Source organism: Dermacentor andersoni, chromosome 1 (assembly GCF_023375885.2).
Source record: "Dermacentor andersoni chromosome 1, qqDerAnde1_hic_scaffold, whole genome shotgun sequence".
Taxonomy (NCBI): domain Eukaryota; kingdom Metazoa; phylum Arthropoda; class Arachnida; order Ixodida; family Ixodidae; genus Dermacentor; species Dermacentor andersoni.
In genome coordinates, this window is record NC_092814.1 from 249404879 (window position 1) to 249419608 (window position 14730).

Below are 14730 nucleotides of genomic sequence, written 5' to 3' on the forward strand. Positions count from 1 at the left end.
AACGCAGCAGTGAGGAACGTAACAGCGGGGTTCTACTGTAGTCACTTAGCTTACTTGATCTAATCAGGTTTTACTGCACGTGTTGCAGTATAGCATGTTGCCGATCTCTTCCTGATCTTTTCTTGCTTCACTAAAGCTTCTCTGTATTGTACAGTTAGTTACCTATGCCTGTAACGACTCTGGTTCTACCAATCTCTTCCCATCTTTTTTTTTTCACCAAAACTCTTAAGCATGTCTTGCTTGTCAAGACTACTGACTGGTAAATGCTTCCATCCACTTAGAATCCCACTGTTTCTGGAACACAGATGTTTCTTTTGGGTCTTACCAAAGCAGGTTCTTAAAGCGCGTCCCCTTACTGAGCTTTAAGCAAAATATCCGCAAAATATTGTAAGATATTACATCTTTGACAACATATTATTGATGGGAACAAGAAGTGATACCGTATTTACACGATTGTAAGTCGACTCGAATGTAAGTCGACCCCCTCATATCACGTGACAGGGGAAAAAAAAAAGAAGAAAAGGACCATACCCGAGGGCGCATTCAATAACGAAAATTTATTAGTAGCTGGCATGGTCATTGGACTACTCGTATTCACTAGTGCTGCCATCGTCATCGTTGCTGCGGTCCCACAGCGCGTCGTCGTCCAGCGAAATTTCACATTTGGCAAACGACCGCACCACGACATTGTAGAACAGCAGCCCACACCGAATGCACCCATCACACGCAGCCGTCAGGGAGGCTCTTTTGACAGGTCCGGTTGGCGTAATTTCGCGATCTTATGCCGCCAGCCACTTGTACTCACGGCGGAGTAGGGCCTTAAAAGGCGAAGGTCCGGGCTTGTTTCATGACCACGTCGCTATTCACTGGCAGGGACCGATCACGCATTTCAGCGACGTACGCCGCAAGCTTAGCATACAGCTCCAGAAAGCGTCCAGATTTCGGCACGTGGGAAATTTCTCACTTGCAGTCACAGGTGAAAATTTCGCTTCGCTGCAGTCGCCCTCTCGCACCACCCGTTCAGAAACATCGAAATTGCGGCCGGCTGCGCAGTGATTTGTTTCTTCGGCGTAAAGGATGGCAGCCCTCTTGAACGCTGCTGTGAATGAGTGCCGAATTATTAGTGGGCCTGGAGCACTCATGACGACTGGAGAAGCATAGAAGTAGCACCTAGCCGGCAGTCAAGTGGAACGTGTCAAACCAATGCCAATGCCTCTTAACAGAGAAAGAGAAACCCGCGAGCGGTGTCTGCTCTTCCATGAGCTACCAATACTCCCCGCAAGCGCCGCCGTTCTGAGGGTGCCGCCGCAAATGGGAACAGCGGCGTTTCCATCAACTATCGACACCCTCCCCATGAGTGTTGCATGCACTGTAAAAGTCTCAAAAATGTTGAAAAACCCTTCCGAAAAGCGAACAAACACGCGGGATAGCGAAAAGATACGGGGAGGGCCATAGAGCAAACATAAAATTGTAACTACGTTGTAGCTCCCGTTGGCCTCGCGTTTTTGGCGGGGCCATGTTTTGGTTTCGATTGTAAGTCGACCCCCCAACTTCAGACTTTCAAATTTTAAAAAAGTGGTCGACTTACAATCGTGTAAATACGGTACTCGACATATTACAGTGAAATCTCGGTACAACGAACTTCAGGGGACCGCGGGAAAATGTTCGTTATTCTGAAAGGTCGTTATAGTGAAAGCCCAAAAATTAGCCATAACAATAGCATTTCAGTAACGCAAACGTCCTACCTTCGAAACGGTACCTCCTTGAACTCGTTTCTCATGCAATGCACACGTGATCGTCATACAAGGCACATTTATTTGAAATAGTCCGTGATCGTCTTCTGACGGGTGCAGCACAGACTCTGCAGCACGAACAATTCCAGACCGTCCGCATTCTCATGCACGCCTTCAGTTGCTGTGCCGCTTTTGGCTATAAATATGCGGAGTTTTCGCAAGCAGTCCAACGCATCTGGGGCCGACACGGACTCGTCACGGTCTTCGGGTGCTGCCGTAACGTCATCGTCCATGTCGTTGCTGCATTCCTCATCTTGAGTCGCCGTGCCCTGGACGCTCTGCAGTATCTCATCAGTGGTAAGCTCCGCTGAGGTCCACGTCACCTCGTTACACTGGACATAGTCGTCAAATGTGACTGAAGGTTCGACGGCTAGCTGCTCGGCCACCTTGCTCCAAAGCTTGCTCGAACTGTCCTCCGCTGCCAGTTCATCGGTTTGTGGTTGGCCATCTGTGATCGTCAGGCCGGCCTTCTTCCAGCAGTTTTGGATGGTGGTGGACGTGACGCTCCACCATGCGCCTGTCAGCATTTCTGCAGCCTGTCGGACGTTGATGGCTGTCGAGTGCTGCAGGCGCAGCTTGATGAGCAGCCGCTGAACAAGGCGCTTCTGGAAGTGCGACTTCACGCTCCTTATTATTCCTTGATCCAGTGGCCGAAGTACTGATGTGCAGTTCGGCGGCAGATACTCGAGACGCACATTCGTGAGCCGAATGTTGACAATGTGCGCCGAGCTGAGCTGAGAGTGTGCCGAGCGCAACAAGTGCACCGAGCTGAGAAAACAAGCAAGAAAAACGTGATGCGTTGCCTCCGCAACAGGAAAAAAAGAAAAGGCCCACTTCAGCATTAATTACTACTTTTTTTTTCCTTCTGCCCCACCGTCTCGGGTTTTACGAGCCCATGCTCCCCACCTCTCCACTCGCAAAACCTGGTGTGTCGTTGCCTCCGCAACGGAGAAGGAAAAAAGAAAAAGTCCCCGCCCGCATCTTTCTCTTCCCGCGCCATCTCAGTTTTTTTCAGGAAGCAAGTTGCAAGGCGCCCGCTCTTTGCGCTGCGTCATCTGCTAGCTTAGAGCTCCGACTGCCGTGACAGATACACTGAAATCTAAGAATCCTCGCATTTCGGGATATGAGTTCGTAGTACTGAGGTGTTGTTAAGATGACACGGAAATTAAATAACGATCGTTATTCTGAAATGTTCGTTATTCTGAAATGTTCGTTATTCTGACGTTCGTAGTAGTGAAATATTTTTACATTGAAACTATAAGCAGTCGGCATGGGATTTCTTAAAAGTTCGTTAATCTGAAATGTTCGTTAATGTGGTGTTTGTTGTAACGGGGTTTGACTGTATTATTGTAAAAGAAGCAAGTAAAGAAAATGATGGGAAACTGAAACTCTTTAGTTTGTTTCACCAAGCTCAGTGTAAAAGATAAAAACGCCTTGTTTTGAAGAAAATGTGTATTTAAAGGCATGTCCATACCGCACCCTGACTGGGCCCCTCCCTGTCTGCAAGGACCATAAGATTTCAGTTGCCATCTTCTGGACTGAATGCACACTGACTAGCAAAGAAACCACTTGTCAGCAAGAACTGACTCTACAGAGTAAAGTGAGCAAAACTACTTGTCAACTGGGCTTCTAAGAAATGGGAAAAAATCGTCTGGTCAGATGAACACAAGTGTTTTTTCTTTGAGAGTGACGGGATTTATTGATGTGAAAGCATCACATGGCCCATTGAGCGAAAAGGCCGGCATCTGTAGCAGTGAAACGGCGCCTAAATGCCCATTGGCTGCGATGCCATGGGACATGCGTGCGTCAACAGAACAGAGTGGGCGACAGCATGCGCTGGAGAAATTCTACTGCATTCGTGGAGCACTGTTATTCCGCATCTAGTGCCGAGTTACGCAAAATCTCGCAAAAGTGATCGTATATCGCAAAGCAATTCACCGAGAATACTGCTCCATGACAGTGCTGCCACTGCTGATCGAAGCATGCACTTCTATATCCTCGCAAGCTTGCCAGAGTAGGCTAATGGAATTTTGACAGTAAATTTTTATTCTGCGACGCATTACCTATCTGTGCTGTCTCATTCCACGATGAAATTCTTGGAAAAGCGAATTTTTTCGTGTTCTCGCCGATTTTATTATTGCGAGGTTCAACTGCACTAATGTATTCAGATTTTTGCAGTAGTTCCAGTTAAGAAACACTGGGACTTAATATTTGGGAAGATATTCACCTTTCTCATGCAAACACATTATTTTATAGTTACCTTAGAATTCGTTTAAACATGAGTTGGGCTGCAATTTAACACCGAAAATGCAAAATGTAATGTGATTTTAATATCTGTTTGTCCACTACTATATATCGGGAGAAAAAGAAAAGGAGTATGAGGCAGTTTCTGGCTTAACTTCCGTAAAATTGGTTATTTGGTACTAAAGATTACAGTTACGAGTGGCAAATGCTACTTTTTCTGGCGACCTCACTGGTGAAAGTACTGAAAACACTTGAAGTTTTTGGTTAGACAAAGGCACACATAACACTTTCCAAACAAACACCGTCTGTCTTTTGCACCCTGGTGTATGCTACTGATGGGTGGTCAATGTACAGTGTTCTTAGTTCTAATGCAAGCTACATGCTCCGACTTCGCAGGACTTCTCTTCCTTTTAGGCAGCTGTCGTTGCTTTTACCCTCCAGTAGAAGGTGTGCGTGAAGCCCCTTCCTACCGTAAATTGACCCAACGTCCATCTCCTATGCAAAAACAAGGCACTTTCAAGGTCCTTGGGCGTGTTGCTTCACGCATTCAGTGCCGCAAATGCTGAATGTAGTGAATTCGGAACATGCTGTAACCAAAGCAGTAATGCAGAAAATTAACTGCACCATCAAGCTCACTACATGCCCGTCTTACTCTCAGAGATAGAGACCATTAGAAAAATATTGTGGAAGCAAGAACTTACTTCATTTTCACATAACCTGTGGAAGATAGTAGATGTTGCACATGCCAGCACCTCATTGATCGCGACTCCAAATAATGGTTGCTAGCCTCCCGCTATATTGATAGCGACTCCAAACAATGGTTGCCAGCCTTCCACTATTGCTCCTAGATGGCAGCGCATGTCAGCACTGGAAAACATTGTTGCGAGTGCGTCGCAACTGGCACGCCAGAAAACATATTCCCAGGCCATAGGCTGCCCTTACTTGGTATGTTGCACATTGGCGACAACTGGCGTTAAATATTTTTATTTGTTTGTGGTGCTGGTAACTCTAGCTTGGCCAAATGCATTTTCCCAGGGCCCTTCGTTAGCCAAGTTTTACAAATTTTTTTCAGCGTTTTAGGTAATAAAAGAATTTTTGTATATCATATTTACTCTCACAGTGAATGTAATTGCATTATTCCCTGTCATAATAATCGCGCCCCCAACTTTATTTTTATGCAAAGCTGTGAATGGCCGGCCGTGCTGTAGTTTGCTGGTTCACTTGCTACTGTTGATAATAGTGCATGCCACGGAGAGCCATCTCTCGGAGGAAAAAGGAAGGCTCTCTGCTGCGATGCCAGGGCAACAGCCAATCAGAATGTACACAGTTGTGCAGCTAGAAGCAAATGAACTGGTGAGCCACTCATTAATTCTATTTTTAAAGCAAAGCTTTCATTGCCGACATTTCCGCAATTTGGCTTGTCGTGCTGATGGTGGTGGTCATCTGCTGTCTCACCGAGGAGAAGCTGTTGCTATCCGGGATACAAACACTTTAGTAAGGTTTCACGTGACCCCGCACTGGACTTGAAGGTGTAGGTATCACTGATTTTACAGGATTACCGCCTCTAAGTCGAACTTACCTTTGCTCTGCAAGGTACAGCACCAATGACGAAGACCATTATGGGATGCATTTGCTGCCAAAAATTTGCTTGCACGTTTATCTAGATACGTCATTTTGTCTTGCTAGCTCATCAAAGCTTCATTTACATCAATTCTAACAGTATGTGGGACTTGAATTATATGTGTATATGTTTTTTTTTTGCATTGTAGGAGACTATTCTGTGACTGCTTTGTCTGTTACTTGCTTTTCTGCCTGTCTTGAGTTTTGCTGTGGGTGATGCACAATAATTCTAGTTAGACAGCCAGCTTGAAGCCAAAGGTTATGGATTATGCGGTGGAGCATGCGAATCGCGTTGTCGGAGGCATCAAGCTTGCATTTGTATAGACCGTTTCATCGGGCGAGGAGGATAGGGCGCGCGGAGAGCCTTTCCTCCTCTCTGGCTTGGGCGATCCGGCGCGGCGCTGCTTGAAAGTATTGCTGTCGCGTGCTGCGGAACGATTTCGAGATGTTTTAGATCTTACTTTGTGAAATTTACGGCATGTTCGTTCATATAAGGTCGTCAGGGAAGCCTTTCGGTGCATCGGTAACTACTGTAGGCAGAAATATTTCTTGGGGGCGCAAAAATGTGACGTGCATAATCAGCCGCGGTGTACGCACATTGTCAGTCGCGGTGTGTGTATGTGTTGTGAAATATTTTGCTTATATCGGTTTTAATTCAACAAAGAAAACCGGTGTCTCTGTATTAGCAGCATGAAATGGTAAATCTGCTCACTATCTGATCGCTTGGCGTAGGGAGTAAAACATAAAGCATAAGAGCGCATGCTCGTGCACGGACAACCTAAGGCAACCACGGAACATCCAAGCGGCAGGCGCTATCAAATATTTGTGATGCACCGGCATCGTTCTCGCGCATTTCAAGTCTAGTAGGCTTCAAATTACCATATGTCTACGCTAGCCTTCCTGCATGAGGCTGAGGGCGCTGCTCAACACAGCGATCACTGCGTTTGGTGAACCAGCACGATACATATGTAAGCTGTGCGCTTCGGCATTGCCTTTTTGGCCTGCATACAGCCATAATATATGACATGGATCACATAAAAAGAATGCAATGCCTATTTTTGAGGACAAAATTTCCGCAATACGTGTGAGTGCGTCGTAGAGAACGGAATGAACACAACCGAAAAAAAATTCGGTTGTCATCCTCTTTCTCGAAAAACCAAGAGACAACGGGTTAACACCGCAAAAGGACCTCGCATAGTCACGCCGCACGTTTATAAATATATAACCGCTGATGCAGTATGCTTGGACCATGCAGTATATAGAACAAAGATATATCTAATCCAGCACCTACCACTGCTCAGGACGCTCGCGCAGTTCGTAAACAGTCCATTTGCTGGACAAGCTAAATTCAGACTGTAAGGTATGCTGCTGTTACTTGCCAAAACTATTTTATTCAGGGGCGGAAACCTCATCCATCGAACCAAGTAGTCACGCAATGTAACCTGCAGCGAACAGTTTGAACGCTTGTCAAAGTATAACATCACAGCTCCTACCGTAGCAGAACGGTACCCACGCTGTTACGATCGTCGCGTATGTTTCATGGCTCCTAAACCGCAGCTTAGAAATAGAGGATAATACTGCAATAAGGTCACATTAGTGAATGGAACATTCAGAAATACATAACTGATCTCGGAAGCTGATTGTATACGCAAAAATATGCGCGCACACATCGCGCTGCGTGTTCCGTCCACCTCAACGCCAGCAGAAATTCCGGCCATGACGCCTTTAACCACTTCAGCACGTCTCACAGAACCGTTTACCACGTAGAAGACGCACGTCATACCAAACAGACCGCGCGACCACGAAAACAAACGCCAGAACCTACCGCCAAGCGTATACCTGCCATGCAAAAGACCGCTTTCACCCAAGCCAGTATGGCGCTGCTCATAGGCGGCGCCACTGCGCTCACAATATGGCGGCGCCTACGAAAAAACGGTCTATAGACATGGTCACTTCTTTTTTTTTGCCAATATTATTGTGTACACCCATATCAAATATCTGATATAATGAAGGTAATGTCGTGTTGTATGTGACTGTTATGATGAGGTTTGACTGTATTTGATATTGAATGTGGCCTTTGGGAATATCCTGCAGCTACTTGGTCATGGAGCTGATGGACGCCAACCTGTGCCAGGTGATCCAGATGGACCTTGATCATGAACGCATGTCTTATCTTCTCTACCAAATGCTCTGTGGGATCAAGCATCTCCACCTGGCTGGCATTATTCACAGAGTGAGAACACTAGACTGATATGCATCCCCCCCCCCCCCCCCCCCCATCTGTAAGTGCTTAACACTTTCCTGCCCATGGGAAAAACAGCAGTTTTTGAGCAGTCTTGTAAATACTTTTTTTCCTATCATAGAGCATGCTTGATACTAAAGTGTATAGTATCCACCATGTGTACCAACCAGGAAAACCGGGAGTTCTCTGGGATTTTGATTTGTCTGGAAATACTTAAGGAAAGCTCAGAGAATTTGTGCTTCTATAAAGGAAATTTAGGTGTAATTTTATTGAAAGAGAAGGAAAGTCACGCTAATGCTGGCTCGAGTAACAGAGAGGAATCGTAACGAATCGTCTCTGATGTTGTGTCGTCGGCTGGAGTGAATTTTCAGCGTACAGTCAACGCCTCATTTTTGGGACATGCCCGATAATTTGGATGGCTTCGCGGCACCACCATGTGCCTTATTGTGTCAATGCATAAGAAAGTATGAAATATCAGATGCAAGAACCCTTCGACATCCGATTTTCCGGACATTTTGCCGTGACCGCAGGTCTGAAACAGCACTAATCAAAGTCACCGGCGCTCTTGCATGCAGATCCGCTGGTAGCCATAGCCACCACTGCGGCAACGCTAGGCCTAGCTACTTCAACGTGCACTACTGTTGGCAATTCGCCGCTGTTAGCAATGGCACTCAGCCTTTGTAATCCTCGCCAATGGCTTCGAAGTTCGGAAAGCACAATGCATTGGATTATGCTGGTTTCCGAAAGTAAGCGTCGCCTCAATACAGCAGTGTTACGTGGTGAAGCATACGCAAAGTATTGCGGTGAAGCTTAACAAACGTCGGAAGGGGCATTAGTCACGGGACCCAGTATGTATGCCTTAATTACACACGTGCACTCACCATCTCCTGTCACAGTATGAGCACCGATATGCATAATAAGTATACTTCATTGTACCTTTTCATAGGAAAACTTTCGAAATATACATTTTAATTGCAAAGGACTTGTGCAATATTATAGTAAATCATCTTTCTATGTGAAAAATTTCTTGAAGTATAAAAGAAAACTTTAACCCTAGTGACTAGCCCTAGCAGGATGCCGAGGTCGACTCCCAGCCATCTTTCTGCGTGAAAGTCTACTGTCTGCGTGGCTGCCGGTAATTGATACCGACTGAAGGTTGTTAAAATCCTGCAGATAAGTGTGATCTTCAGAACACGCAGGATATCTCTATCTCTGAGCTCGGCAGCCTTGAAGCGGTTCCACGAAGAAAGCAAAACTCCGTTTGGAAAGCTGACAAACTGAAGTTTTCTTCCACGTTGGTGCTGCTTCCAAAGTCCAAAAAAGTGCACATATGCATTCAAATCTGTAGAAATGCGACCTTTCCATGCATGAGCCGTGTACGACATTGACGCCATATTGGAAACTACAAATGCTCATCGCACCGACCATGTCCCCTTCTCCGGAGGCACTTTAAAAATCTGCGTGCAGAAAAAAAAAAAAAACGAAGCTGACTAAACAGTTACTAAATAACCTAATAGATGTCGCTAGCTGTCTGGGAGCGCTGCTCCCAGACATTTTGCATTGGCGCCCTCCGGCTGATGTGCACACCGAGGCAGGTTTTGAGATCTTGAGTGATGCCGAAGGGAACAGATGCACAGGCTGAATGGAGGAGCCTTCTCAGCGCAGCAGCAGAAGCGTGCCAAAGCAATTATTTGATATTTCGCATCTTTGTTTTTTGGAGGGTTATGTTAGCTGAGCAATCTTTATAAATTATTCTTCACGGAAAGGAACTCAAGAGTGAACAGAAGCAGAGGAAGTAAGTAAAACAAAAGCTAGCCAGTGTAGAAATGAAGCTGGGGACCCCCATTCTGCAACACAGTGATGAATTCTTCGGCTGCGAGCACCGCGAACGGCGCTGGCTCTGAAGCAAGAACAGCTAAGCAAGCCAAAACCACCACGCCGGAAAGCAGTGGCAGAAACGTCAGTGGTGTTCACGAAGGGGCTACCACTGACGTGCCAGCCATGGAAGAAGTCAACAAAGGAAAGGGCAAGGATAACACAGGAGGGGAGGGCATCGCGGCCTTTGGTGCAGCTTTCGGCAATGAGGAGGAGGAAAAGCATTGAGTTGCCATTGTTCGGGATTCCAATATGCGTGAAGTAGAACTGGCAATGACAAAGAGGGCAGGTGCAGGCAAATAAGTCCAGTTCCGGGAAAAACAATTTGGGAGCGGTTAGGGAGGTGATAGTGAAGGCCAAGGAATGCATGTGTGACAGAATGGAGGAGAGGCCCCTAGTGGTGATAATGAGCGGAGTGATCGACGTACTGCAAGGATGAAGGGCAGGGATAGTGAAGCAAATAGCCAAAGGGGTCACCTACCTGCAGCATGTTTCGAAGAAAGTACAAATTGCAGTGTGTGCAGTGCCAGAGGTTGAAAGGCAGGTGTAGGCAATTAAAAGGGCAGTGCTTGCAGGCAACAGGGAAATTTGGATGCTAGCTAAGGCAATGAACATTATGGTCATTGACATCAGCTGAGAAGTGCACCAAGCAGGTCGCAAAGGCGTTTTTATGCATGATGGGATATTTTAGCGATAGTGTCGCAACACCGGTTGGACGTTGATTCGCAGCCCAAGCGAATCGACGTCAGGAGGGAAAATTAAGTATTTACTGTAGCGACACGCCAGTGAAGAGCAGAATCAGACCACAAGGAGTTTGGAAAAGATGCACAAAGGATAAGAATAGAGAAGGTGAAATTTGTTACATAACCATGCGGGGTGGTCGCAAGCAGGACAAATGGCTGGAAATTCAAATGCAGCTGAATGACGAAGCGATTAGCATGTACTTTTTGACCAAAACACACGTATTAAATTTGTAGCAGTCGCTTGTTATCGACAATTTTGTAAGGGAAGGGTGCAACAGAATGACTGGGTCAAGGAAAGGCATAGGCATGCTAATTAGGCGATGTCCGAAGTGGCAAAAGGTAAAAGGGACATGTACAGAGCATTTATGGATTAGCAGCACATGGCAAGACAAAAAGACTTTGCTGGGAGTAGCTTACCTATGGACAAGTAGTGATAGCAGAGATAAAAATAAGCAATTGGTTGATTGCATTAGAAGCGATATTAATGAGTTCACGATATGTGGCCAGGTGATAATAGTGGGAGATATGAACTCACACATGGATGATTTAGGTAGATATAGTGATTACAACGATTCTCTAGTGCTGGATCTGCGTGATGAACAGAATCTTATAGTTAACAGGGAGTAAGTGTCATGGGCAGGTAACGTGGCAATGCAGAAACAGGTATTCATGTATAGACTACAACTTAGTTTTAGAAATGGTCTATGAACAACTAGACCAAATGCTAATGGACGAACATGGAAAAAATAGCCTGAATAGTGATCATAGACATTTAGTATTAAAGTTTGAGAGAGATACTAACACAGAACGCGAACCAATAGCATCGGAATTGCTTAAAATGGATGAAGAGCAAATAACAGGTTGCAAAAAAACATAGAAGAGAAAATGTAAACTTTTCCTACAACAGTCTGGGAATATAAGGAACTGGTAGATGTTATGCAGCAGGAAATAAGACAGACATGGCAAAAGAATTGTTAGATTGGAAAGAGGAAACCACGTAATAGGTGAAACAAGGAAATAAAGCAAGCTATAGAAGAGCGTAAGCAGGCGTCTAGGGATCATAGAGAAGCCAAAATGTTTGAATTACACAAAGAAGAGGTACAGAAAGAAGAAAAGGGTGGCTAGTGAGCTTGTGCAAGAGAAAATTTAATGTTCAAGTGAACGTTAGGTGCCTAACATCTGCAAAAGAGACAAAGGCGCCCCAAAAGGATTATGGAACCATATAAGAGCACTCGGAGCTCCAACAAAAAATTTGCAGACGGCTATAACGGGTAAAGATGATAACATCTACGAAGGATACAAAGTGCTGTGGTACATCGCAGACATTATTACGGAAAACTTCAGTCAGCACGAAAGAAAGCCTAGTAAACAGACCGAGAAACAACAGAGAAGCCTGAGAGATTTGGATTGAATTTGAATTGATTTTTATTCAGGTGCATGATTACACTTGGGAAGAGAGGACAAAAGGCAGTAACGCCTGACGGGGTCCTCTTGCCTTGAGGATAGAAAGCTTTTATTAAACAAAAGCAGCAGAAAATGTCCCTAATAACACAGCAGCAAGACCCGTTAAAATCCTAATACAGCTAATCAAAAACGTCTGTCGAAAGAGCAAGGCACTTCTAACTAATGCCATAGAGCAAGTGATTAGAATGAAGAAAATTCTGGCTCGATGGCATGAAAGCAAGATGAACCAAGGTTCATCTTCAAAGGGAAAGGTGATAAGGATAAGACGAGCTTGTACAGGTCAGTTACAGTTACGTCGGCGATATATAGAATGGCAATGGCATGGCCACAAAATTGGAACTGTCGAAGTAGGTGGAGAAAAATGATGTACCGGGGGAATTGCAGAATGGGCTCAGGCCAGGCAGATGCTTAAAGGATATGTTTGTACGAACTCAGAATAGACCTTTTTCAATGGCATTTCTAGATATTAAAGGAGCCTATGACAATGTAGACAGGGAATTGTTATGGGATATTCTTAAGCACGAAGGCATAGAGGACGATTTCGTGAATCTGCTGAGGGAGATGTATAGAGACAACTGAGTGCAAGTTGTATGGGAAGGTCAAAAAGGTAATGAAGTGGTGGGAATTCACATAGGACTGGAGCAAGGATGTTCTCTGTCTCCATTGTTGTTCACGCTTTATGTTAAGGGCTTAAAAAGATGACTGGAAAACAGCGAATTAGGGTTTGATTTATCCTACTTACGTAATGGGCAAATGGTGCAACAAAAGTTCCCTGGACTGATGCATGCGGATGAGATAGTGATACTAGCAGACAAAAAGATTTACAGACACTTGCGAATATTTGTGGCAACATAGCGACAAATCTAGGCCTCCAGTATAGCACAGAAAAATTTGGAATAGTAATTACAGTCAAACCCGGCTATATCGAACTCGCAAAAAAACGCCTATCAGTTCGATATAGAGCATAATTCGATATAAGCCTGCTAAATAATTGGATGTCATAAAAGCACATACCATTTATAAAATCACTTTATTAACGAAACTAGCTTAGTTTGGCATAAATTAGTCCTGCATTTTCTTCTGCTTGGGCAATTTCGCTGCCTGCGACGCACGCACTTCCCCACGTTGTCTAAGGAGTCGGAGCAGCTGAGGCCGCAACCTTCCGCATTCGCGCAGAAGCGCCGGACTAATGCGAGTGCACCAATCACTTCGGAGGATGTGGGCAAAGGACCGTAGTTGCTTTCCTCAATGTGCCTACTGTCATTTGTGCTCGGTACGATGTCGGCGATGTAGTCTTCGTTTCCGGGCTCTACCGTGGTCGCGACACCATCATCTGCACTCACAAACTCGTCCACCGTTGATTCGAATGTCCCGGAAATTTTGTCAGCTAGCTCCAAACTTCGGCAACACCGGCAACGGCTTCGTCGCATTCATCAGAATTTACAGTCCTCACCGAGCACGCGGAAACCGGCACGTATGAAGAACCCCTCGTACACGGCCGTGCGTATGCATCGGGCGCCATGGGCACCGGGTTGCGAGTCTGGCCACTTTAGCCCTAATCGTGCCGAGAGTGCTCCTCGGAATCTTGCACGCTGCGGGGACATCCAACTTCTCATCGCGTTCGACGCGATTTATGATATCGAGCTTCACGACGAAAGGCGAATTCTGCCGCTTCATCACTGCAACACTGCGGGAGAAGGCCCACAAGGCGCAAACACGATAAACCAGATAAGCAGCCAGACAACTCGCACTTTCGGCATCTTGCACGAAGAGAGCACAAGAGCTTCTGATTGGCTGTCTGAGCAAGCGCTGTAGGCGGGCCAGGGTCATCTTTTGCTGGGGAGTGTCGCTAGATAGTGATCTAAAGAAAGGAAGGACGCTTGATTCTGCAACCCGTGTTGGAGCACGGCGAAGCGTCGTCAGGGGAGAGGGGTGGTAAGTGAAAGATGATAGAAAAAGAGGGAGGATGGTGACCTAATAGACTTCACTATGCGCGACACGGGGAGTGTCGACGGCTCGCCCGAACAGCCCCAGATAGCGCGGTCACGGTAGGGAGAGCGGTTGGATGGAGCCGCGCCGCCGGGTTTCCCCGCCACCGCGAGGGAAAGCCAACCTCTGGGGGCACTTTTCCGCCGCTTGACGTTCGATATATCGGGAGTCACTACAATATTTGTTCGATGTAAGCGTAATTTTTGCTATATATACTCATTGTAACTACACCGTGACCAGAAATTGTTCGATATATAGAATAATTCGATGTAAACGGGTTCGATATAGTCGGGTTCAACTGTACGTGGTGTCAATTCAACAGCAAATCATACCCATAGTCAAGCAATATAAATAACCTCGGTGTTTACATAAAAGAAGGATAGACTTACTCAAGCACCTACCAAGATAATCCAAAAATAAAAGGGAAGCGGAATGCAGCCATAATGAAACATAGCGCACTTTGGGATCACAATAGATATGAAGTGGTGTGTGGAATTTGGAAAGGAGTCATGGTGCCAACGCTGACGTTTGCAAATGCCATTCTGTGCCAAAAATCGAATATATTGTCGGGGTTGGAAGTTAAACGAAGATGGTGGGCCGGTTGACTTTGGGAGCCCACAGGAAAACCACAAATGAGGCAATAAGTCTGAGAAGCACAGAGCAAAATTAGTTTTGAAAGACTCGGGAACATGGATGAAATAAATGGGCAGTTAAAGTGCACAAGTATCCGTACTTGGAAAACGTATACACAGAATGGAGG

General features: G+C 45.7%; 1 protein-coding gene across 1 annotated transcript in view; it reads left to right on the plus strand.

Moving 5' to 3' along the window:
• bsk (mitogen-activated protein kinase dJNK) overlaps positions 1-14730 on the plus strand; it is an 84731-nt gene that overhangs the window by 26400 nt on the left and 43601 nt on the right. Inside the window, exon 5 of the mRNA XM_050195640.3 lies at positions 7752-7890. Coding sequence (XP_050051597.1) covers positions 7752-7890 — 139 coding nt within the window. The remainder of the gene's footprint in view (positions 1-7751; positions 7891-14730) is intronic.